We start from the raw sequence: 27,369 nt of genomic DNA, 5'->3' as shown, positions 1-27,369 counted from the left end.
TGGTCGCCGTCACGTCACCTCAGCTGAATCCGGCAGATTAGCCACTGAACTCGGCATATTCATCGTATTTCTGTGTTGTTTTATGTGGCTTTACACAGTCAACTGCCTTTTGGACTTGTTTCCTACAATTATTAGACGGCATGGCATGCTGAGTGCACTTAATTGTGCTCACAAACCATTTACGTGGCCTCCGTTTCCCATGTGAGTAAAGTTATATACTTATACACCATCTCTATACATGTATTTATTTTATTTAAGATCATTTATTGTTTATATTTATATTTAGAGCTGTAATGCACTCCAGAATCTGATTAATTGATTAGCTGTAGGCTCTAGAACAGTCATCTGAAGCGTTGTCATACAGTGTTATGCTGGATTTCATCAATAGTCTTACATTAACTAACACAGACTGTATCTGAAGTGTTTGGAAGTAATTCGCGTTTTCCTCCTGTTGAAAAACGTCATAAGAACAATGTTTAGTAGCTCAATGTATTACAGCAGTGTTTTTAAAAGTTTAAACACTTTATTGATATAGTTTACAACCAAGCACAAGTGGTCAGAATACAAACGAGTCACAGGTGATAAAGTATTAAGCGTTTCTCCCAAAGTAAAGTGTGTCTGAGCCAGGTCCAAGCTAAATGCTAGCAGGTGTCTGTAGCTCCGCTCACTCTCCGCCTCTTTGCCCTTGTTTGGTTTCCCGCCGTGGGTGTGATGACGCGTGAACAAAATGGCGACGGTTGGCCATGCCTGCTTGTGGCTTCTTTTGCGCTCTTTAGAAACCTATGGGTGACGTCACAGATACTACGTCCATATATTTTAGTCCATGTGAAGGTGCAGTATCAGCAGATATTAAGCAGACAGTTTACTTATACTCAAATGGACCATCAAAATCAAGTGTTACCCATAATCCTAATAAAATGTCTGTTTTAAAATATGTACTTTACTTTCTTCTTTAAGTGAATACAAAAGTTTTTATTCAGAATTAGTAATAGAACTATTCATTCTTGGAGTACATTTAAATATGTTGGGTTATAAATTCAAGTTCCTCTTGTGTCTGCAGGATTCCATGTATGATCGGACACAGTGGCACACGGTAGCAGAACAGCAAAACTGTTTTCTAGAGGAAACACGCTTCCTGCTGGAGTTCCTTCAGTCTGATTCTGTGTCTGCGCACACTGCAACTGTGGAGCACCTGCAGCGGTTGGCCAGAGTTCGACTGTGCCTGGATATGGCTGCTGATCTGCTTGTGGCTAATGCCGGTAAATGCAGGTCTTTAGTGCTTGTGCTTTAGTGCAGTGTTTCTCAACCACGTTCCTGGAGAACCACCAGCTCTGCACATATTCCATGGCTGCATCTGAAATTGCCTATTATTAGTAGGCACTACATTTGAATTAGAATTTACTACTTGACTATTAGAAAGTACATTCTATACAGAATGAATGGAATACGGACGTACTACATTCGCCATTTTGTCACATCAGTTGTGTCACTTCACTCCCATTCCATGAATTCTTTAGCAGTGCATCATGGGATAGCATAGCATGCATTGGATGCACACTTCAGAATGTCGCCGTAAGTACTGTAGTAGCCCTGCTGAAAAATCCAGCCTAAACCAGCCTAGGTTGGTTGTCTGGTTTTAGCTGGTCGACCAGGCTGGTTTTAGAGGGGTTTTGGCCACTTCCAGGCTGGTTTCCAGCCATTTCCAACCTGGTCTTAGCTGGTTAGGCTGGGAGATGACCAGCTAAAACCAGCTTGACCAGCCTAGCCAAGCTGGGAGTCCAGCCAAAACCAGCTATATCCAGCTTAAACCAGGCTGGTCAACCTGGTTTTAGCTGGATTTGGCTGGTCATTTTCCAGCCTGACCAGCTAAGACCAGGCTGGAAATAGCTGGAAACCAGCCTGGAAATGGCCAAAACCCCTCTAAAACCAGCCTGGTCGACCAGCTAAAACCAGCCAACCAGCCTAGGCTGGATTAAGCTGGATTTTTCAGCAGGGAGGTCATCCAGGTTGTTCTCGCATACTGTTTTTAAAACTCTATGAATTTGGACATACTACTTGGCTCTCATGTTATTTTTAGTGTACTATGTAGTATTTAAGTCTGTGGTTTTGGACGCAGCCCATGTCTCCTTAACCAAGCACACCTGATTCAGATCATCAGCTCATTAGTAGAGACTGACAGACCTGTAATGGGTGTGACAGACAAAGGAGGCATCCAAAACATGAAGTGTTGGTGGTCCTCTAGGAACGTGGTTGAGAATCACTGCTTTAGTGTGTGATTTTACAAAACCTGCCTACCTGTTCTCCAGCAAAAACACAAGATTTTTTTAAATACGCTTAAAGTTTCACATCTGATCAGGCAAGAATTTTAAAACCGACTCATATCAGCTCTGTTTATTTGCAAACTAATTTCCTAACAGAAGTTAAAGTCCATCTGAAATCAAAATTTGTATTAATTATTTAGCTTATATTGTTATTTCTAAGGTGAAAAATTAACCAGTGCAATAGGGCTGGGCGATTTGGCAAAAAAAAAAATCTAGGTTTTTTATAAAGTTTGACCGATTCACGATTTCGATTTTTTTTTTTTATTGTGTTACTAGTCTTCTTAAAACATTACAACAACATGACTGAAGTAACTTTCTCTTTAAAAGTAAATTAAAACAACTAGTTAAGGAACATTGTATTTTTAATGGCCATGTCATACAAAAATCGGTCAAGGTGTAAATAAATGTCAAACAATTTCACAAGTTAATTAGCGTTGCTGAAGATTTAAATAAGAAATATTTGTGTAAATATTGCAGTTGCAGGAATACAGAGGCATTTTTTGCAAGTTTTGCTGAGTCTAGGAAAGATTGGCTGTCAGCTCGGCTTTGGCTTTGTCTTCTGATTGAATGACAGGTTGTAAAGCTGCTGCCTTTTTCTTAAAAAGATACAGTGGAAGAAAAGGACTGAACATCGAAACTGTAAAGCCTAATTTAACCCAATGTGTGAAGTTGTGGACACATTTTTCCCCCTTTTAAATACCGATCATTTGATGCGCTTTGCTCCACTCTCTGTATTATGCTGCCTGATCTGTCTGGTTTTCAACTAGGTCCGCTAAATGACGTCATAGGGGCGTGTACTTTCATTTTTACTGCTACAGGCCCTCTGCTCTTGTTCAAACCAAAAGATCGGTGCGGTTTTTCACATGGCAGGCTTTTACGTCCTTCAAACATGTTGAGATCGAGTTTATCGACTTGATGAGAGAATATGTCTTGACAATCCACACAGACGTGACGCAGACTAATGTAACAAGTAAAATCCTACATGACTTCACGTTTTAACAGGCAGTTAAGCAGGTCACACACCAGAAGTGTCGCGACACGGCGCGCACATGACAGTTTAAACTATCACACACCACACGCGCACATTCGCATGATATTTAACATGAAACTAATCAGCACGGCTGAAATATGACCCGCGTCCTGAATCGTGGTGCTGCACGGCGCGTCGGCGAGAGGCGCTTCTGGTGTGCTTCCTGCTTCATACAGAGTGAACCAAAGCGCATTGGTGCCATTATAATGTATTAAATATATATATATATATATATATATATATATATATATATATATATATATATATATATTTATATATATATATTTATATATATATATATTAGTGCTGTCAATCGATTAAAAAAATGTAACTAATTAATCACACCTTTTTAAAAAAATTATCGCATTTAAAATACTGAAACTTGTAATTTTGGCTATTTAAATGTAAAATTAATGTAAACGCAAAACAAAAACTATTTAAATTCAAAATATAATTGTTTAATAGAATTTTTGTTTAACTTGTAACACAGATTTCTTCATGCAAACAACATACCCACAATAAACCATCAAGATCCTAGCATGACAGCCATATTTATTACAGAAATTAAAACACAGGCATGTTAATGACATTTAAATTTCAAAACAATCAATGCCAATAAAGAAAACATTGATTTCCATGTTGGATTCTAAGTGGACTGCAAAAAAATGCCAAAATACAGGAATTGCAGATATGGAAAATGAAAAATTATAATAATAAACTATAGAATACAAACTGTTGCACTCATTGTAAAGTTTTATTGCTGTGAGTTGAGAACATAAGTTATAGAGTAGAAACAATTTTGCTTAATCCTCCTTTACATTCATTCAGTTGCTAAGACTAGGAGTATCCCGCAAGTGCGCAGAGACTCCCAAAGGCCCGCAAATGAATGATAATTTCTTGCAAACCGGTCGTTAAATACATTGCACACCCCTCTCACCCCTACTCAGATACCTCACTCCACCCCTGACACCCCTTAACGGGCCTGACACAGACACACACACAGACAGACACACACACAACGCACTGCAGACGTTTTGGCCCCAACGGCCTTCCATACTGGAGCGACTCCCCTCAGATTCAACACGCATGATCATGTTCATCAAATTTGCTTAAACTAAGCGGCCTAAAGTATTACTGTATTTCACTAGGATTCTGACACAAGAACGCGAAGTATACGCTTTCGTTGCGTTTATTGAGGAAACAAGCTAAACTTGGAGGGCTTATGCTGAAAGGCAGAGTAATGCCCTGTCTTTGACAGCTCGCGACTTCACCAGACGTACTGAGTACATTTACGTAAGACACCAATACTCCGATTTTAATTTGATTAGGATTATACTCTTAAAATTCTACTGTGTAGCCTTAAAAGGAACCTTACCTTAAAGAAACACCGAGTCACGAAATGCGGAGGATTTTCTTTCTGTTCGCCATGCGGTATCAACTTACAACAGAAGTCGAAAGATAAAAATGAAACACCCGAAATTGCATGAAACTCTGGATAACCTGTGATGTATCTAATTGTTTTATACTGGAACTTGCCTTCAAAAAATGTGCTTCATTGGTCTTACCTTGGTCTTATCCACATTTATTGCATGTTGAACACACGTCTACCACAACAGGAAGTAAAAAAACCTGCGTGCGTTAATTGCGTTAATTTTTTTTAATGCGTTAATTATTTAAAATTAATCGCATGCATTAACGCGTTAATTCTGACAGCGTTAATATATATATATCTTAAAAATCGTGATTTCTCGATTTGATTCAAAATTAAATCGTCTGAGAACGTAAATTCGAATTAATAAAAAAAATCAGAAAAATCGCCCAGCCCTACAGTGCAAGTTAATCCTCTGAAAAAAATGTGTTTGTTATTGCTAATCTTCAATGAAAGTCTGACCATTTGCTTCGACATTTGGAGTGTGGCCTTTCCATTGATGTCAACCTGGGTGCTTCCATAGCAGCTGCATATTAGTACCCTCTCTTACCGTTAGTTTGCTATGAGCGTATGATGTGCTCAGTATTCCATTTCTACAAATTAAAAGAATTTTCTGTTAATTTTGATATTATTTCTCTTATTTTAGGCATACATGATGATCCTTCGGCTTTTATCCAAGCGTTTTGGAACAACGTGGTTAATCTTTGCCGCCAGAGCAGGAATGACTGGTACAGGGTTTACCTCATCAGAAAACTCTGCAGTCTACAAGGGGTTGAATGTGTCAAGAACCTTCTCCTGCAGGAAACGTACAGATGGCTGTTTCCCCAGGAGATTCTTGAGATGGTGGGTTTGAGTTCATTTAAGTTTATTATGCTGATATTAGTCGCAAGTATTTGTGCTTTAGCTGCTAAATCTGTTTCTTACAGAACCAAGATGATAGTCAGATTGACCAGTATCTAGCATGCGGAGCAGATTACAAAACTATAAGAGACGCAGTTGCCAAATTCATGCTAGACCTACACATCAACGGAATACAGAAAGCCATTGAGGTATTTGTTTACTTCTTCACACACGCACACACCATACCTGTCAACATTGGGATATGAAAATAAGGCATATGCCACCCCCAAAATCCCCAAATTAATATAATAATAAATATTTTGTTAAAATAACTAAATATATGATCATCTGTAGCTGTTTAAATTTAAATAAACAGTCAAACGGTAAGTAGATGTTTTATTATTAGTATTATTATTTACAAAGGGATAAAATAAATTGTATGCATTCGAAAAACAAACAGTTTTAACAATTAAAATTAATAGCTATTACAAAGAAATAAAATCAAGACTAAATTTGATATCTTTAGAAGTTATTACTATTATTAGTTACGTGTATATGTCTGTTCAAACCGTTCAAACACGCACCCAAAGCCCAGACTTTTGCTACTCTTTAAATCGCATACAGAAGCCATTTAGGAAACACAGTCTATTTATTGCTATGGAGCAAGCAGCTGACAGTCACGCGCCGCTACATGAACTGACTGTTTTGAGGATTGCATAGGAGGGCGACGGCAACTGTTATGGAAAGATCCCGTCGTTTTTATATTGGTTTCACAAAGTTTTCATGCCTAAACACATTTTGGAGGAAATTGATTAAATAATTTCTTCATAACTGGAGAAAAAAACTAAATAAACATGATCAAGAAACCAGTGGTGTGAGTTAGCACATCTAAAATGCAGTTTAAATACGAATTCAAGGGGGTTCAAAGAATTTAAGCTTTACTTTGCAAATCAATCAGACATTGCAAAATCAGACATTATCATAATTTTTTATTAAGAAATCCTTACATAAACATTGTAATAAAATGGCTAAATATGTTAAATTAAATACTTGTTATTTTTCATCCCCAATTTTGTTGAACTGCTAAACTGCTTTGACTGTGCTGACTAACTGACAGGCCTTTTAAAACATCTTTATTTGAAGGATTGCAACTGCACACCCATGAAGAAAGCAGTTTATGTGCTAATGGCATTTTTCAGAGAAGTCACTTCCCTGCACAGAACTGGAAATCCCAACATGCACCCTAAACCTGAGGTATAAGTACAAACATATGCTACAAATCCAAAAGAAAATCACATTTCACAACCATTTTTTTTATTAATATTGTGTTCTGGAATCTATATATATATATATATATATATATATATATATATATATATATATATATATATATATATATATATATTAGTGCTGTCAATTGATTAAAAAAAAATTAACTAATAAATCACACTTTTTTTGCAAATTATCATGATTAATCACAATTAAACGGCTGAACGTGTCATTTTGGCTATTCAAATGTAAAATTAATGTAAATTCGAGACAAAGAAACTATTTAAATTCAAAATATAATTGTTCATCAGAATTTTTGTCTAACTTGTGACGAAGATTTCTTCATGTAACCAACATACCTGTAACAAATTTCAAGATCCTCAAACTGTTGGCTTGAAACCCATATTCATTACAGAAATAAAAACACAGGCATGTTAGTGCCATTTGAATTTCAAAACAATCAATGCCATTAACAAACAAAAATTCTGATGTGGATTCTGGAAAATGTTGGATTCTAAGTGGACTTCAAAATATTCCAAAATACAGGCATTGAAAAGTTGTATTGCTGAGAGTTGAGAACATTAATTATAAAGTAGAAACATTTTTGCTTAGTACTTATTAGTATTCAGCCAACTACTACTACAGACAGTCCAGTCTGTTGACATTATCGGGGGACAATGTGGACCTTTTCTTTTGAATGATGTGAACTGAGAGTGAGAATAGTCTCTCACAAGCACCGAATCAATTTCAGTGCCTAATTTTGGTGCCACTGCTGCTGCGACAAGGACGTAAGAAGCATCAAAAGCACGCACAGGTATGCGTTGTTTCACACAAAAGACTATAGAATTCTTATAGGGACTTTGGTCACGCCATCTCTAAACATTTAATTCTAAACAACTTTGAGGGATACGGACATTTGCCATTTGTTCTTGTTTCTAGGAAACACCCACACGCACACATACACTAAAGAGCTTAGAATCTATGCTCTTTGCATACACATGCCCAACAGGTGCAATACAGCGCACCCGGTGAGCGACTCCCTTCAGATTCATCAACACGCACAATCGTGTTCTTCAGATTTGCTTAAACTAAGTGTTCTAAAGTATGGCTGTGTTTTAAAAGCAAGGATTCTGACACAAAAACGTTAAGCAGACGCTTTTCAAAAGTTGCATGTAAGGGGGGAAATGCGTCAAACTTAACAGTTAACATTTGAGGGCGCATTGAATCAACTTAAAGGCAGAGGAATGGGCTGTATTTGACAGCTTGCGACATTAACTGGCACTTTCACTGAGTACATTTACATGGACACCAATGCTCTGACTGTAACATGGTTAAGAGTCTACCATGTAAACAGCGATTTTTGATTACCTTGAAGGATCACCCGAGTCACAAAATGTGGAGGTTTTTTTCTTTCCATTCGGCATGCGCTATCAAATTCCATTAAAACAGCACTCTTCCAGCAGTCCTTACTGCATATTCTTATCCAATAATTGTCACGGGGCCATGATCAATATGTTGCTGAATGAGAGTGAACTGCAGTTAAAGTCTAAAGATTAAGAATAAAACACCTGAAATTACATGGAACTCTGGAGGAAACGCTGGATAGCCTGGTGATGCGTCATTATTTTATACTGAAACTTTCCTTCAAAAAAGCGCTTTCTTGGTCGCATCCATATTTCTTTGCACGTTACACACACGTCGGGCACAACAGGAAATAAAAAAAAAATGCAACTGCATTAAATGTGTTAATTTTTTTTAAAACACGTTAAATATTGTAAATTAATCACATGCGTTAAAGCACTAATTTTGACAGCACTAATGTATATATATATATATATATATATATATATATATATACACACATACATTTGAATACCTATATCTGATATGCAATTTGTCTTTGTTTTCTGTAGCATTGTGCTGGCCTTGAACATTTCATCAAAAACTCTGCCATTTTCGTCAATAATGAAATGAAAGCGTTTGCTGAAAAGCTGGTGAGGAATCAACTGGGTGCTCTGCGTGTACGACCACACATGCCTAGCAGAGATCTTTCACTGGTGGAGGTCACAATTCACATGGCAGCTGTCCTTCTGTGTGGAAATTTGCTTTTACTACAGCCACTGCAGAAGCTGGCGTTGTCTCCAAACAACATGATGGTATAAACCCTTCACGCTACAGCATCATGAAGACACATGGTGATCTTAAAGTCACGGTTTGTCATGTTCTCTCAACAGGCTTCGTTTATCCCAACTATGCCTGATGACATGTTGGCTGTTGCCCAGCAGGCCATGGGACACCTTCAGTGGTACTGTAAGTGGATTTTTTGTATCTGTGATGCTATAGAATCTGCCAGTATCATGCTGAATTTAAGACTTGATGATACTCTGTGGCTTTCAAACCTAGATTTTTTAAATTATATTCAATACAATTCAATTCATCTTTATTTTTATCGCACTTTTTACTATGTAGGTTGTGTCAAAGCAGCTTAACAGATGAAAAATAGAGAGTCATAATATTTTAAATTGTGGAATGTTCCAGCAATTCAGGTAATGGTGAGAGAAGTGTAGAATGCTGGTGTAATTGTAATGAAATTAAAACTGCTTCAGTTCAGTTTAGTATAAATATCACCGTTAATGTTCAGTTCTGTGTAGGTCAGATCAGTGTAATGCAAACGCCACTGCTTAAGGTCGATCCACTGAAGACCAACCTTTTTGGGAAATGTTCCCGGCTCTGGTTGCCCTGTTTATTGCAGCCTAACAATCCTTTAGAGAATAAGGATTTCAAAGTTATGCATTTGTGTTTTAGGTGTTTGCTAATAAAGAGATGTGTCTTTAATCTAGATTTAAACTGACAGAGTGTTTCTGCTTCCCAAACTGTGCCAGGCAGACTGTTCCAGAGTTTAGGTGCCAGATATAAGAAGGATCTACCACCTACAGTCGAATTCGATATTCTAGGAATAATTAATTATCCAGAATTAATTGAGAGTAGTGGTCGTGAGGGGCCATAATACACCAGGAAAACGTCAACTAGAACCTAAAGTTCATAGATAAACTTTGATGTTGGCTTGAGAAAGCCAACGTTACTGCGCTAGAACTGAGAATGGCAGTTGGCAGAAAGCACGGCGGCGGTTGCTAAGTGGTTGCTAGGTAGTTGCTAAAACGTTTATGGCATTGTTAGGTGGTTGCTAAGCAGTTGCTAAATGGCAATGCTCGTGTACATGTTTTATCAAATGCTAATACTTAGTAGGCATTTCTAGCATATGATATTGCATTTAGATAATCATTCATAGCATGTAGCGAATCGTTATTAGCACTTGGCTTCCATTATCATTGTTACCATGCATAGTACACTGGAGGTCCCATTTGCTAGCACGAGTCAAACAAGCCAATGCCCAGGTCCCTACGATGTTCTGATGTAGAGATATTGCTATTTTTAAATGGTTGCTAGGTTATACTGTTTTATTGCTATGGGGACATTTGACGGGTTAGTGATGATACATCAAAGCTTCTTGGCAATATGAGTGATCTAAATCAACCCCAATGTTTCTATGACAGTCTTTATGAGTGTCAAAAACTGGACTTGAACATTGTGTATTCCTGGTGTTGGGTTGCGGCTGGAAGGGCATTCGCTGTGTAAAACAAATGCTGGATAAGTTGGCGGTTCATTTCGTTGTGGCGACCCCTGATTAATAAAGGGACTAAGGGAATGAACATTATGTAAAAATGGCTTGTCGTATTTTTTTGAAAATACAAGGCTTAATAAGTGTGAAAGTGATACATGCAAAAAATGGCTTGCCATATCAGTAAAAAATATGGAGTTTAAGTCAAAAATAAAGTCATATTTTGAGAAAAATAATGCTTAAAAAATTATTTATTGAAAAACTATAAGTCTGATAAACGTTAAAGATATAGCAACAAAATCTAACGCATCTAAATACAGCTTTTGGCCAAATTTGGGGCTTGTATCATTTTTTTATATGCCCGGGTTATACAAATTTTATATTTAACATTTTTAATTTTAAAAAACGATAAGTTTTATAGGCATGAGGAGATATAGCAACAATCTTGAATGCAGAAGGCACATTTTGACCACATTTGGGCCTTGTGGCATGAACGGCCTAGGAGGAGATACGTTTGTTTTCAAGGACAGAGTAGTATAACAGTATGTTGGCTTTCTCAAGCAAACATAATAAGATCTAAAAATTTATATAATGTTTAATAGGGAGCCAGTCCAATGCTGATAGAATCAGACTAATATGAACATATTTCTTAATTTTAGAAAGCACTCTAGAAGCTGCATTTTAAACTATTGCTAGTTAGGCCTACAAGGCAACCACATTGTAATGCATTACAGTAGTCTAACCCAGAGGTCATAAAAGCCTGAATAAGTTTTTCCACATTAAATGTTGATAGCATATGTGGAATTATCAACACTTAAGATAAAAAAGCAGTTTTACAGATGCTTGAAATGTGGCCTTTAAATTACATGGTGCTATCAAATATCACCCCAAATTTTTTGACTGAAGCTGAGGAGCTCTCTTTTAACAATTTAGGCACAATGTCTAAAGCGTATGACGCAAAAGTATAAAGGCTGTGTTCGAATATACTTTTGCTGTTTTAAGGATGGAAAAATATGATCTGCGCCATGGCGCATGGTCTAACAGGGTTGCGCTTATTCTCTTAATGAGTCATGGCTGTGTTTTGCATAATGTGCATCAAACCAATCAGAGTCTCATCACCGATTCCCTTTAAGAGTCAGTTGTCACGCAATGGTGCATTTGCTGTTTACATGGCCAACTTTGTAAAGCTGAATGCTTCTCTAGCGAGAAAACTGTTAAACAAACCATCGCAAGGAGAAAGAATGAGCCTCCTCCATTCGGCCTCTACTTTACTTTTACTCTTTACTCCTTTACTTTCGTGGATAAGGAAACTGTGTTGTACCCACTCCACTGAAGACATCCATTAGCCTACATAATTAATTTTGTTTGTTAAGTGCAAAGATTTGTTTCAAAACTATTTCTAAATTCAGTTCTAATTTCCAGCAAACTAATAAATGAACAGTAATAACGAAGTGTGGTCAATTATTATTGTTATATCTAAACACACGTCCTATTCTTATGCCCCACATGGTGATGCATACGCCTTTAAAACCTGATTGGTGGACAAATCTAAACATTTGCATTTAATAAATAATGTTGCCAATAATAATAACATTATACAAATGTAAATTGTCATGAATAAACTGAAAAAAGCCCCCTCAGATAAAGATGGCATGGAGCTAGTGGTTTTATATTTATGTAGAAAATAATAATTTTTGTATAATTTAATCCTTTCTTTTCCCAAATGTAAAGATTTTTGTGTATTGCTCTACATCCTGTGTGTATAAAGCAATGTGTAAGCATTTGGACTTGCATAGGCTCACAACTAACGCACTCTGCGCTGGACTTTAGACCAGCTTTTAGTTGGTCAATGGAACAATCTATTTCAGTTCCTCAAAATAGCAACGCACCAACAATGCGCCTTAAAACACCTCCTTCTTAGACTGGCACACCCATGAGTCCACAAAGTGGCGCAAATGGATTTGCTATTTAAACCACGTGGTGCAAAATGTGAAAATGAGGCTTGCGCTGGTCTAAAATAAGCAATAAATCGCGCAGTACACATCTTGCCACAGGTAGGTAGATAGGGCCCAAGGACTAAAATGAACATCCATCAAGAGTTAGACAGTATTACAAGTTTTTGTGTGTAAGGTTTTTGGTATAATAAGTAACTTTTTAATCTGAATTTAGTAATAAAAGGTTATTAGTCATCCAATTTTTCAGAAATACAATGTTAAACGGTGGCATTCTGTTGCATTACCATGTTACTACAAGAGTAATATTAAATCTATGACATGGGAATACCCTATCAAAACAGTTTATGATTACGATTATGCAATTACTCACAACAAAACATTAAACGGTCGCAAACTATACTGTATCAAAGTTCTGTGATGTGACATATTCTAAACTGAATTTGGGATATTCAAAAAGACACAAAGAATGTTTTGATTTTACTATTTGAATACGTAGGTGAAGGTACATTAAAAGCTGCAAATACATTTGTAAATAAGATCCAGTAATCCTGTCATTCCAGAAAATTTCCTGAAATCTTCAATTTAAACATACAATTTGAAATGTTTTTGACATTGACAAGGCATTCTACATTGAAATAAAACGATCTCTATTTCAGTCTAAATCTCTGATGTTTTTTAACAGTCTGTCCTAATGGTCATCCATGCACTGTTGGTGAGGTAGGTCATGTCACTTATTTGCTATGATTTGGTTTACCATTAGTGCATGTACTGTATATAATACTGAATTAAATTTAATTAGAAAATTATATGTTTTTTTCTCCCAAAATCTAAATAATTTCATACATTTTTCCAGTGTGGTCAACCTATGGAGGTTAGTCGCTGTCCAGACTGTGATGCAGAAATAGGTGGTTCCAACCACAGACCTGTTGATGGTTTCCGAGCCATGCAAATACAGTAAGTTACTCTTGTAGTGAATGTGTTTTTCCTCTTGTATTGGTAACACGTTACTTGAAGTCATGAGTTGTGATACTCATTAGGTGTCATTTATTCAGTCATTTTAGATGCAAAGATGACATTGTTTGAGAGATGTCTATTTTGTATGTTTCCTCAAACAGAAGAATTTATTTTGAGGTAATTGTTTTATCTGTACAGAGCGGATCGTACTCAATCTGGACACATTCTGGGTGATGCTCAACGTCGTGACCTCCCTGACATGCAGGACACTAAGAACATGTCACCTGCCCCCTTCGCTCTTCTCAGACTGCTCACACACATGTCCATGTTGATAGGAACTCAGAACAATCCACAGGTACTGCGTTCCATATATCTTGATTCAATTATGCTTTAAACATGCCATGAACATTAGCGACTTATCATTCCAGAAGAAATCTGGAACAAGTCCTTCAAATTTCCAGCTTTGCTAAGCCAAATATAAAAATGGCATGCATTGCTTAAGGGCGTACTCACACTATGTACAGTTGCCCTAAACTGGGCCGAAGCACGCTTGTCCCCCCTCCCGACTCCCCCGATGGCCCGCACTCACATTGCATTGGAGCCTAGCTATGTTGTTTTAATCATTTGAGATGCAGTGACATGCAGTCAAATATTTCACCGAACAGATCAGCCACTTTTTACGCCCTAAGTGTGGATTTTTCACAGACTTCAATAGAGTGTAAAAAATATTGAAGTTCTGTGGGTCTCGTCTATCCAAACTGATCTCTATTTGGTATTTTCTATTAGATTTAAGTCAGGTGATTGGCTGGGCCATTCTACAGCTTGATTTTTTTTTTTCTCTGAAAGCATTTGAGAGTTTCCTTGGCTGCGTTTTGAATCATTGTCTTGGTGAAATTTTCACTCTAGTTTCATCTTCATTATCCTGCTAATGTAGAGGTTGGACTGAAGCAGCTAATATTAATTTACACTGACGAAGGGCAGAAGATTACTGAATAACTTCTGAGAGATTTTACCTGCTGTCTGGGCTTTCACTGCCTTTTTACACCTTCCTTTCTTCATGTGTTCGACATTTAATTTTATTACACCTAAAGAGCCCATATTATACATGAAATAGGGTCATATCTTGGTTGTAAGGGTCTCCAACAACAGTCTAATATGCATGCAAGGTCAAAAAACACTTTCATGGTCTTATAATCTGCATTTATTTTTACCTAATTATCCCAGCGACTCCCGTATGAATCGTCCAGTGATTTATTTGTTCCCAAACCCCTCCTTAGCGCGAAACTAATTTGCGCTGATTGGACCAATGACAGCCTGTTGCGATTGGTCGACTGCCTTCAGTCAGAGAGTAAAATGCACAACAGCTAATCAGCAATATAAAAGTAATCACAGTTCATACACACTCGATAGTGTAGACGTGGATTTTAGCTGCCAGTGGGTAAATGTAAATACAGTCGATGAACTTGAAAATTCAGACGACTAACTATTTTATTGAGCAAAAACTCCAAAAACTGTCGAGGAGATATCCAAGCTTGTCTCACTCTGCTCTTTTCACAGACACAAACACACACACACACACACACATTGCCATCGTCCGCGCACCTCCGGGCGACAACGCGCGCACACACACAAACACACACACATACCTCCGGACGACAGCGCACGCACACACACACTACCCTTGTCCACGGAGCTCCGTAAACAAAGCATCACGTGTCGCGTGACTTTGCACGCGATAAGAGAATATAGCCAGTTAACCTGATACAGTACACGCGGTTACAAGTAACAAATCACAACTAAATACATTTGCAAGCTAGAGTCAACGAGGCAACAACTTTAATCGCACGTACTTACACTTGAGAAATGGAGGAAGAAACCCATCCTGACGTCCATCAGTAAGTTAATCTTTACTGATCCTTCCTTTAACAAACGCTGATGAAGTATTCTTTGTAGCATGTAGTTTGCAGAAGTTTCCAGTAGTTTCCAACTGCTTGGTTATAATGCTGAGGTTTCATCTTTGGGTAGAGGCTCGATAATATCCATCTGCAGTGTGACTTCAATCGACCGGCATGTTTGTGTGCGTGTTTTTGTGGGTGTGTGTGCATGTGTCTGCGTTACTGCGTCAGAGGGCGGGGCCTCAGGTTTGAAATCTCCCGGGTTTGCGCGTGCACGTAAATAACTTGGTTTCGTTCGTACGTCATGGCGAAACACCTAATGACTCGGTATCAAGGCGACTCGTTTGAAGCACTATGAGTCGACTCTTTTATAGATGAATCAACCGTTTTAAACACTGTACACTAACAGATTTAAGCCTTAGCTGGATACTTCACTTCACTTAGAGCTGTGTTACACACTACATGGAGGGGAATTTTCAAAAACCCATAATATGTGCTCTTTAACTTAATTTGAAAACTAATTAGATTTGTTTTCTTTTTATATATGCATTTCTTTAGTTGTTATCAACATCTGGTGAAAATTTCAAGTAACAGCACCTTTAGAAATATGTTTTCTGAGAAAAATGGTGACGTGTTGAATACTTCACTGTATTTTGAAAGTCCTCCAAGATGATTAAATGCAGTTGTATTAAAAAATAGCAACACAACATAAGCAACACCTTTGTTATTAGCAATAATAATATTTGTAAATTGCAAATGATTTCCTTGTAGATGTGATACTGACTATAATCCGACAGAGCATTCAAATGATATACGCATAACATAATTGGACAAGGTCAGAACTTTTGGGAACAGTTGCTTATTTAGTGAATGTAAACAAACAATAAACTAAGAGTGTACTCACACTAGGCTATCCGAATTGTGCCCGCGCATGTTTGACCCCATATCCCCAGTTTGTTTGACAAGTGTGAGTGCTCCGTGTCTCACCTGGGTGCTGTTCAGTTTGCCTGCCCTGGACGCAATGTCACTTTTAAGGGACTGTTTCATATGGATTTATTAATCCTTCTTACTTTTTAATGCACGCGAACTGTCATAGTTTTTTTTTAAAGATAACCCCTGGCTGCATGTTTAGCACCTTCAGCTCACAATATGTGCAGCACAACTTTCATGAAAATATTTGAGTGTCAAAAGTGGTTGATCTGTTCAGCAAAATATTTGACTGTGTCATCGCATCCCAAAAGACTTAAAATATTACACAACAATGTAACTAAAGCAATCTCCTATGTAGTAAGCGAGAGCACTTCTCTTCCTAATTTATTGAGGTAACAGTCGCATCATCGATGACATAAGCGTGAGCGGGCCTGGAAGGTAAAATTGCAGTGCCTAGTGTGAGTACACCCTAAGGTGATGTGGTCCCAGTATTGGCCCAGCGCATGTCAACAGGTGTTCTAATTGACTCTCTCCAGGTCAAAGATTAATGCCCAATCCCAATTCTACCCCTTAGCTCTTCCCCTTACCCCTACCCCTCGTTTTGCGCGTTCCCGTGAAGGGGTAGAGGTGTCCCAGTTCTCTTTAGCTCGAAGGTGTAGGGCTAAGGGCAAGGGGTAGATAGCCCTTTGAACTGAGATTTTTTTAGGACAACATTTGAAACCAAGGGTTAAGAAAATTTCCCAGAATACACCAGCCACAATGGCTGGATAGCTGCACCCGGAGGTAAGGAGATCCACAAATTAGTATTTTTTTGTCATTATTATGAATTTTTACAACAAGCAAGCACAATGTTTTAATGAAGCATGAGATCGCGATGTCATGTGATGGCGTGTGGAGGTGCTGTAGTGCTGTCCCATTTCTTAGGGGTCAAATTTGAAGCCCTTTCCCTTCACACTCTGTTTTAATGGCCAAGGGGAGCACAAATAGAATTGGCCTAAGTGATACGCTAAACTTAGAAAAAGGAAACTGTATAGGCCCATTCTTTAAAAATAAACCTTAAGAAATGTATAAAAGAAGAGGGGGAGGGCAGCTTTTACGCCTAAGATTGTACTTGTCCACCACCCTGACAGACTATAGCCCCTTTCACACATACAGACCTTTCCGGAAAATTGCCGGCAATTTTCCGGAAAGGTTGTATGTGTGAACAGGTCCTTTTTGAAAATACCGGTAAATTCGTTCTGGCTATTTTCCGGAAAGAGAAGTTGTAACATTACCGGCAATTTGCCGGAATGCTGCGCTGTGTGAATGCAGAAGGAAGATTACCGTAATAAGCGCGTGCACGTCTAGAACGTGCTGACGTGAGACGTCTGCTTTAGCCAATCACAACATTCAGACGCGTTTACGTCCGCGCGGTTCATGAGAATAAAAGCTTTTGAATATTTTTCCAGACACCTTTAGCTGCTAGAAGTTAGTCAGATAAAGTTTATATGTTTTTCTTAATGCCAACTGTGTAAATAATCATCGATGAGATGCTTATGATAAGCCGTTGTTTGTTTACCTTCAAGCTTTGCGTGTGCCTGTGAAAACAGCCTGTGAGCGCCTGCACACGCACATATTATGAATCTCGACATGAGAAAGTGATCCTGCGAAAGTTGTTCACAATATTGATCATCCACAGAGTTTGTAATTTATAGTCAAATGTTTACAAATACAAGCGCAGCCGTTTAAAGCTCATTTGTGGTGAATGATGTCAGAATTTACCGGTATTTTGGAATGGATGTGTGAATGCTCTTTTCCGGAAAATTTCCGTAACGTCCTCGCCTGTGTGAACAGCGCTTTTTTCAATATACCGGTAAAGTCGTTCCGGAAATTTTCCGGATATTTACCGGTATCACTGTGTGAAAGGGGCATTTGATGGATGGATGGATGGATGGATATGTTTGAATTGAAGACAATATTTTTCTGACGGCACTTTTACCAGTATCTCCTATCTTTGCCCGTTTCTGTTCAGAGTATAATGCAGATTATCAAGCCTGCTGTGGTGCATCCTGATGCATTTCTGATGCAACATCTCTTGAAAGACATGGAGCAGCTGAGCAAGGCACTGGGCAAAGGAGTGGATGATACAGTCTCTACCATCCATTTGGCCATCCACAGTCTACTGGAACCCCATCAGACCAGCCAATGTACGAACACCTGCAACTATAAGTTTGCATTTGCTACTTGCCATACCAGTCCTGTTTCATTAATTCAAGCAATATCACCTTGTAAGCAGGGCCTGATCCATATGATCCAAACCTTTCCACTAAAGATGCAAGAAATGGGTGGGAAAATGCCATGAATAATGACGTCATCACACATCATCTGAAGGTAAACAACATTCCATCTTTTAGTAGATCACAAAACGCATAAGAATGATAACTTTTATCACAGGTAAATTGAGTAGGGAAGTAACATTAGGCAAAAACCAATTGGTTAAATGAGATGGAATGGTTGATTAACTGTTCCACCTTTTAAAAGTACTTGCAAACAAACCAAAGTATTTGAGAGGATTATTCATTGAATTGTAATCTCTCTCAGGTTTTGGAGCATCAGCTAAAGGAAGTGAACGCCTTCATCAGGGAAGATGAGCGAGTATCTTCTAATCCGGTGATGAAGCTGACATTTGGGGAACCAGGGCGTTTCCTGCGTTCTCTGCCTCAGAACTCCCTCATTCATAATTCATCCATCTGGAGCTGCAGGAATAAGGTCTCACTGATGAGTCTTACCCATATTGTGGAGCAGAATAATGGCCGGGACACTTTGCCTGTCCTCTGGAGATTCCTTCAGAGGGTAAGATGTTCATCAGCAATACAGATTCATGATGTACAGTTCTGTGATATACAGTGATATACAGTGAATTCTGCTTGTTTAAGATTTTTTGTTGTTGTTGTTTTATATTTTTACCCTTAATGGGACAGGACAATTGAAAGTATAAACAGGAAAGTGTTTTGGTTATATAGAAATAGAAATCACTATTTTAATTGGCTGCTTATAGTTATACTTAAATGCGCGTTCATCTGCAGTATTAAAACTGTGAAAAAAATCAATGAGTAATTATGGAAAATATGTAAATATTGACACAATATTGGTAGAATTTGCAATCCTTATGCATGTTTCCTGAGGTTAGTACAGATTAGACCAGCTAAACTAAATATACAGTTGGATAAACATGATTGTGTAAACACAAAATACCATTAAGTTGTGTTTAGATGTGAGAATGAAAGTGTGAGATTAGGGTGTGGATACTTTGAGACTAATGAGATGTTAACAATTTATTTTAGGAAGCAGAGCTTCGGCTGGTGAGGTTCCTGCCTGACATCTTGGTTCTACAGAGGGATTTAGTAAAGAAGTTCCAGAACATAACAGACTTAACCTACAAAACCATACGCGAGTTCCTGCAAGACCAGAAAGCAGGTAAAAAGTCCATTTTGAAAAAAAATAAGCAGGTGAAATGTTTATGGAGAAAGGTTTCGTGTTTGGTTATAAAATGATTATATCAGGCTTTGCTACTGTAGCAAAGTTGATAGGGTTTCTGCAGATATCATAATGTAAAATTTAAGACCATTTTAAGACCATTAAGTATTAAATTTAAGACCTATATCGCAATTTTGAAAACATGCATACAAATAAAGAGAAAATGCAAAATCACAAAATTTGTGGTAAAACAAATGTATTCAAATTGAACAGTACTAAAGACAGGTTAGATGCACCATTGAGCTACAGGAAAAACAAACAAACATCTTAAGGCTGATTTATACTTTCGCCTGGCGCCACATCGCACACATCATGAAATGGACGAGGCTTTTAAACTTGACGCGTTCGCCATTGAGATATTCTTTTAAATGACAGAGGGCGGTCAAAAGAAATAGACAGTAAAATCAGACAGATAAACAGAGAAGTAGAAAGCTTCCAGAACATATCATTATTTCCATATCAGAACTTCCATAGTCATATCATTAATATCATTCAAGATAAAAGTTTTTTATTATTTTTATAATTTATTATAAAGATTTTTATAACCATTCAAGATTTTTTTAATCTAAATGATGCATCACTTGCTTTTTTTCACATCTAAGACAGTTCTACCTATTAAAGTTAAATATTAAGGACTACAGAACTTGGGTTGCTCTACAATTATAATTGTTTATATTATATTATTATGAAATTATATTATGGCAAGAAGTACACTTACTGACAAAGTACACTTTGACTAGGCAGGTTAGGGTAATTAAGCTAGTTATTGTACATTCGCCTTGCTCTCTGAGTTCAATAACAGAAAGCTGATTGGCTATTGCATGTTGGTCTCGTTTGTAGTTGTAATACCGCAAATTACAATTGGACTAGTGAAATAGAGAACTACACTACGAAAACCAAGCAACAGCAACAAAAAAGAATTTAAATGAGCTTTAGATGTAGCGTTACATGAACATTGGAAAAGTAAGACCTGTGCAAAAATATTTACGACCTAGAACAGCAAATTTAACATTTTTAAGGCCTTAAATTTCGATTTTCTAATTTTAGACTTTGTAAGTCTTTTTAAGACTTTTAAGACGTTTTAAGGATCATTGGTTTTTGTTTTGTGCTAAAAATCAAGATAAATTGTCATTGTAATTAAAATGAACATCTTTCATCAACTAACACACTGTAAATAACATTGTATGATGATTGAGAGACTCCAGAGAAATCTCTGTCGGGCAAGAACTCTGTCTAGGGAAAAGCAGGAACCCCGGAACTGAATGTGCTCAACGTTTACGCCCTCAGATGACATGCATCTAAAACCTACATGACATGTTTGCCATAAACACGTTCTTCAACCGAGTTCTGCGAATGAGCGTTTCACATTTGGTGTGAACCTGGCATGATACAGTAACTTGATCAAAGTGAAACCATCCAGAGGTGCAACAGCACACCAGCAGCATGAGTAACTGGCAAATGTGTACTGGTACCATTGATAGAAGGCATACATTGGGTACATTTACCCCCAACCTTTTGGTTTTAGTGTTGTATATGTTTTAGTGTCGTATATGTTCAAGCATAGTGTTGTATATGTTCAAGCATATGTGTGTGCACAAATATGTGCAACTTTGCTATTTATATATGTAAAGATTATGTTCAATGCACAGCATAGTAATAGTGATATTTTCATTAAACAGCTTCACTCACTGCTTGGTATGAAAAGCGCATCAAAATCTTCTTGACAACGTGGAACCAAATAAGGGTATCTCTGGCTAACACAGGTAAGCCATCATTTATTTTTACTTAAACCCGTATTTCTATTTAAAAAAAAACATATTTAAAAAACTGACAGAATTTGCAAATGATTGCTTATAAAATGTGATCTATGAATTAAAAGGTAAACTATAGACAGAAATAACCTTAACTGCTTAACTAATGACACAAAATCGTGTTCTTTTCATATTGTGTAACATGTCGTCTTTGCTAAAATCACTTATCAGTGCAGAAAAACCAGATCATTTCTTGAAGATGTGACCCTGTTTGATACATAAATTGATACATGGAATGATCTGTTTCTGAAAGGAGAGATCAAGCTTCCGGCTGACTACACTGAGAAGGATCTTGGTCTGGATGCTGACCTGCAGGTGCTGCTGCCACAGAGACGTGGCCTGGGCCTGTGCTCCACTGCCCTCGTCAGTTACCTCATCACCATTCACAATGACCTGATGTACACTGTGGAAAAACACACCGGAGATGACTCAGAGTAAGAGATTCATCAGATATCCATTGCCAATTGTGTTGCTTCATATAGTAGTCACTAGGGATGCCACAATTTCTCAATATAATATTGAACCGTTCGGTACGACCTCCACGGTTTAATACGTGCTTGTGAATTGTGGTTTTCTCGGTTTTACGTTTAAATAATTTATTTGCGTTTTATATCTCCCTGAATTGACTGTTTGTGTGTGCCTGTAAGTCTATGAGCTGAGATGAGGAAACTCCTCCCTGCGAGTAAATATCCAATCACTATGCTCTAAAGTTAGGGGGCGCTAACCATCATTCCACACTTTAACCTGGACTAGCGGCGGTGAAGAAGTGAGGCAACAGTACGAGGAAGCCCCGGCGTCTTTTAAATCTGCGGTGTAAGGACATTTCGGTTTTGCCGTTGAGTATAATGCCAATGAAAGAATAAACAGTGAACAAAAAAAATAACTGTGCTTTACACATATAACCATGGCTGCGTCCGAAACCGCATACTTCCATACTATATAGTACGCTAAAATCAGTATTCGAGACGAGTAGTATGTCCAAATTCATAGAAATCGAAAATCAGTAGTCGAGAAGTACCCGGATGACTTACTACTTCCGGCGAGATTCTGAAGTGCGCATCCCATGCATGCTGCGCTATCCCATAATGCCCCGTGAGAGGATTCATGAATGGAAGTGAGGCGACGCAACTGACGCAGGTAGGTCACGTGACCATGACAAAATGGCGGATGTAGTACGTCCGAATTCCATTCATACTTTTCAAATTCATACTGTATAGAACAGGGATCAGCAACCCGCGGTTCTAGAGCCGCATGCGGCTCTTTAGCGTTGCCCTTGTGGCTCCCTGGAGCTTTTTCAAAAATGTTTGAAAATGCAAAAAGATGGGGAAGGTTAATATATTTTTTTGTTTTAATATGATTTCTATAGGAGGACAAACATTTTTGTTTTCAAATGCTGTCAAAATGTGTAGAATTAATATTTAATTTCAACATTTCTGTCAACGAAGATTTGCGTCATAGCCTGCGACACACGTTTCTATCAGCAGGGTGGGATACCAGGCAGGTGGCTGTTGTAAACAAACCAGGAGATAATAAAGCATGGAAAACCGTTCAAAGATGGTATGACATATTAGAACACCTATTTGCAAACTTTAAAAACAAAACCAAGATAATACAAAAAAATAAAGATATACCTCTCTCCACTAAGACAGTGAAGGAAAGGGCTATTAAATTGGCAGGTAACATCACCAATCAGCAAACCAAGGACATTAATTCAGTGCCAGCATACTCAATTGCCTGTGATGTGACCGATATTCAATGCGCTTTTATGCAGGTATGTGAACTCTGATGGGCCGCAAGAAGAAATGATCAAATTAATAACACTAAAAGACAAGAGGCTGTGCTGAAGTGTTTTAATGACAACAAAATAAACACCAACCACCTGATTTCAGTGGCTATTTAATCATGAAGGCTCATTATGTATTTGTAGCCAATTTAGTCATTTTGATAGTAGGCTAATATAGCTAATATAGATACACACAGCATGTGTTTCCTTCATTATAAGGCTTATATAAGGCTTTACATTTTTTGTGGGTACAGACATATTTGTTTTTTTTTTTTTTTTGGTCCAATATGGCTCTTTCAACATTTTGGGTTGCCAACCCCTGGTATAGAACATACTTTTCTAACGACCCAGTAGTACGTTTAAATTCAAAAATTCAAATCACCCAGCAATATCACTGTCTGAAGGCAGAATAGCAGAGAAGGTAATAAAGTCCTCCACAAAACAATTTGTTTTCGATGATTGGAGATGTGGGCTTTTGTCATCTTATAAAAGCACTCGATCCGCGTTACAGACTACCATCTCGCACCTTTTTCAGCAACGAGATAATTAAGATGGTTTATTTATGTTTACTTAAGTGCAAATATGTTATTTGAAATGGCCAATTTATCTTTATTAACTTCACATGTATGTTTATTTTCAAAGTGTAGGATTTTATGTTTTTCCCAAGTTTGTACATGGGCTACCAGCAGCTGTGAGATTTCAGTGTTATTTTTTTATACAGTACACTAGGAACTTGTGTACTTTTCTTGGCTTTTAAGTAAAACAAAGTATTGCAATAAATTGTTTATTTTTTCCTTAACCTCTTACTGTTCCTATTACCATAACAAAAAAAAAAACAAACAAAAAAACTTGTGTCAAGCCATAAGAACAGAACCGAACTGAACCGAAAACAGTGTTAAAAAACCAAGGTATGCATTGAACTGTGGGCTAACTGTATTGTTGCATCCCTAGTAGTCACTAATAATCTAGAGTCATTTATTAGAACAAATCCATAACTCTTAATACAGTTAATCATGGTGTAACTCATCCTAAATTGTCTGTAGATATGTGAAATAGTTTCCAATAATGTTCCCCCAACTATAGGTAATCACACTCCTTAACATCCCGGGGAAAGTCTAAAAATGTTATGGTAATATATTTTTGAGACAAACATAAGATCTAAAGTCTACTGAAATGGATGACAAAAATGACCACCAATGATAATTTAAACATGTAAAATAACTATTTCATCCCATTTATTGAAGTGATTATGTATTTTTTTTCGGACACAATTCATGTCAGAACATAAATCAGGTCTGAAGAGGTTAATTTAGTCTATTAAAGTGCAATACTACATATACTTAATTTTACTGCATTTTACAATATGTCCTTTTTTCATCATAGAAATTACAATAAAGTTAATGATGTGCCTAATTTCCTAGATGCATGCTATATTTCTCCATATTATTTTTGTCCCCTTTTCCAGTTACAAGATAAGCCCAGCAGAACTGACAGAGCTGCATGTTATCCGTTATGAGTATGACCGGGATCTGCTGCCCCTGGTGCTTGCCAACTGCCAGTACAGCATGGAGTGTGGACAGGAAACACTGCTGGAGTACGACCTGCCCAAGATTCAGCAACAGATCCTCACCCGCTTTCTTCAAGGCAAACCACTCATCACAATTAATGTATGTTATGGCACCTAAAGAGATGTATTTGACCACAAAACCAGTCAAAAAAGGGACACTTAAAAAAAAAAAAGAGATTTATACACATGAAAGCCAAATAAATAAGAGTTCCATTGATTTATGGTAAGCTAGGATTGGACAAAATTTGGTTAAGATGCATTTTTGAACATCTGGAATTGAGAAACATTGAGAAAACTGCCTTATATGGTTGTACAGATCAAGATCCTAGCAATACATGTACAAATAGTCTTTAATGATGTGTTTTTGACACATCAGTCTAAAAATATGTCTCATACAGTGTATTGCTGGCTATTCCTACAAATTTACTTGTGTAACTTAAGACTGTTTTTATGGTATGTATACAGCAGGGAAAATAAGTACTGAACACGTTACCATTTTTCTCAGAAAACATTTATAAAGGTGCTGTTGACTTGAAATGTTGACCAGATGTTGGTAACAAGCAAACAAATCCATATATGCTAAGAAAACAAGGCTAATTAGTTTACAAATTAAGCTATGCATAATAAAATGGAATGACACAGGGAAAAACAATTGAACACATGAAGAAAGGGAGGTGTGGAAAGGCAGTGAACGCCCAGACAGCAGCTGGAATCTCTCAGTATTTCTTCAGCAACCCTATTGCCTTCATCAGCGTAAGTTAATATCAGCTGCTTCAGTCCAACATCTACATTAGCAGGATGATGAAGGTAAAACCAGGGTGGACATTTCAGCCTGACCATGATCAAAAACACAGCAAAGGAAACTCTCAAATGCTTTCAGAGAAAGAAAATCAAGCTGTAGAATGGCCCAGCCACTCACCTGACCTGAATTAAAATCCAATATAAAATACAAACTAAAGATCAGGTTTTATAGATGAGACCCACAGGACCATCAAGATGTTTACTCTCTGTTGAAGTCTTTGACAAACTCACACCTGAGCAATGCATGTGACTTCATTCTCTATATGAGAGGTGTCTTTAAGCTGTCCTTTATACAAAGCATTACCATGTTTCAGTAGTTCAGTACATTTTCCTACATTTCATTATTACACATAACTAATATTTCATGTTTTTGGGGGTTTTGTTTTATTTTTACATTTGTAATGTTTGGGTTTTTACCTAAATCTGGTTCAATTCCATGTCAACAGCTTCTTTAGAAATATTATTCACAGGAAAAAAACAAGTTCAATACCTATTTTCTCCTCTCTGTTATGCAAATAGGTAAATGCATAATTCTCTTTCACTTACTGTTTTTTTTGTTTGTTTGTTTTTGTCTGCTTCAGGGGATTCCGACATTGGTAAACAGACAAGACAGAAATTATGAGATCATATTTAAAGATGTGAAGGGTAAAGTTCAGCAGGTAAGTTACATTGTTCAATGCATAATAATCACTGTCTCATACAGGTATATCTGAAATGTTGAATTATAAGAACCTCTCATATTATTTTGACTTTATTTTAATTAATCACTTGTTTTATTCTGCATTCGAAAAAAAAAAGTAAAATGAATAAAAATGAAATACAGTTGAAGTCAGAATTATTAGCCCCCCTGAATTATTAGACCCCCTGTTTATTTTTTCCCCAATTTCTGTTTAACGGAAAGCTGATTTTTTTCAACACATTTCTAATCATATCCTAATCTAATCAAATAATAGTTTTAAAAACTCATTTCTTATAGCTGATTTATTTTATCTTTGCCATGATGACAGTAACTAATATTTGACTAGATATTTTTCAAGACACTTCTCTACAGCTTAAAGTGACATTTAAAGGCTTAACTAGGGTAACTAGGTTAGCTAGGCAGGTAAGGGTAATAAGGCAAGTTATTGTATAGCGATGGTTTGTTCTGTAGACTATTGAAAAAAAATTATAGCTTAAAGGGGCTAATAATTTTGTACTTGGTGCATAATAATTTTAATCATTTTGTACTTGTAAATGGTGTTTAAAAAATGTATAACTGCTTTTATTGTTGCCGAAATAAAACAAATAAGACTTTCTCCTGAAGAAAAAATATTATCAGACATACTGTGAACATTTCCATGCTCTGTTAAACATATTTTGGGAAATTAAAAGGGGGGCTAATAATTCTGACTTCAACTGTATGTAAAAAAGCTTTAGTTTTAAAAGGCATTTAATGAACCGTGTAAATGTTTAACAATTCAAATGCACATTGCACTAAAATGCCTTTTGTTACTTAGAATTGTCTTGTTTCAAGTCCAAATATCTAAAAATACCTGAATCAAGAAGCATTTTCTAGACAGGATAAAAACACTGTCTTCTTTTCAGAAATAATAACTGAAAAATAAGTTAGTTTTTGCTTAAAATGGGAAAATAATCTTCCAGTGGGGTAA

General features: G+C 37.1%; 1 protein-coding gene across 1 annotated transcript in view; it reads left to right on the top strand.

The window, feature by feature from the left end:
• rnf213a (ring finger protein 213a) overlaps positions 1-27,369 on the top strand; it is a 194,609-nt gene that overhangs the window by 78,838 nt on the left and 88,402 nt on the right. Inside the window, exons 48-64 of the mRNA NM_001353835.3 lie at positions 1,061-1,259; positions 5,427-5,623; positions 5,707-5,829; positions 6,764-6,874; positions 8,803-9,045; positions 9,124-9,199; positions 13,146-13,180; positions 13,317-13,417; positions 13,616-13,772; positions 18,254-18,428; positions 18,518-18,612; positions 18,823-19,074; positions 19,566-19,698; positions 21,438-21,521; positions 21,823-22,003; positions 24,818-25,019; positions 26,302-26,379. Of these exons, the coding sequence (NP_001340764.1) occupies positions 1,061-1,259; positions 5,427-5,623; positions 5,707-5,829; positions 6,764-6,874; positions 8,803-9,045; positions 9,124-9,199; positions 13,146-13,180; positions 13,317-13,417; positions 13,616-13,772; positions 18,254-18,428; positions 18,518-18,612; positions 18,823-19,074; positions 19,566-19,698; positions 21,438-21,521; positions 21,823-22,003; positions 24,818-25,019; positions 26,302-26,379 (2,442 nt within the window). The remainder of the gene's footprint in view (positions 1-1,060; positions 1,260-5,426; positions 5,624-5,706; positions 5,830-6,763; positions 6,875-8,802; positions 9,046-9,123; positions 9,200-13,145; positions 13,181-13,316; positions 13,418-13,615; positions 13,773-18,253; positions 18,429-18,517; positions 18,613-18,822; positions 19,075-19,565; positions 19,699-21,437; positions 21,522-21,822; positions 22,004-24,817; positions 25,020-26,301; positions 26,380-27,369) is intronic.

This window comes from Danio rerio, chromosome 3, assembly GCF_052040795.2.
Source record: "Danio rerio strain M-AB ecotype USA chromosome 3, GRCz13ab, whole genome shotgun sequence".
NCBI classification, from domain to species: Eukaryota; Metazoa; Chordata; class Actinopteri; order Cypriniformes; family Danionidae; genus Danio; species Danio rerio.
The sequence above is the reverse complement of the archived record's forward strand: the minus strand, read 5'-3'. Positions and strand labels throughout refer to the sequence as shown.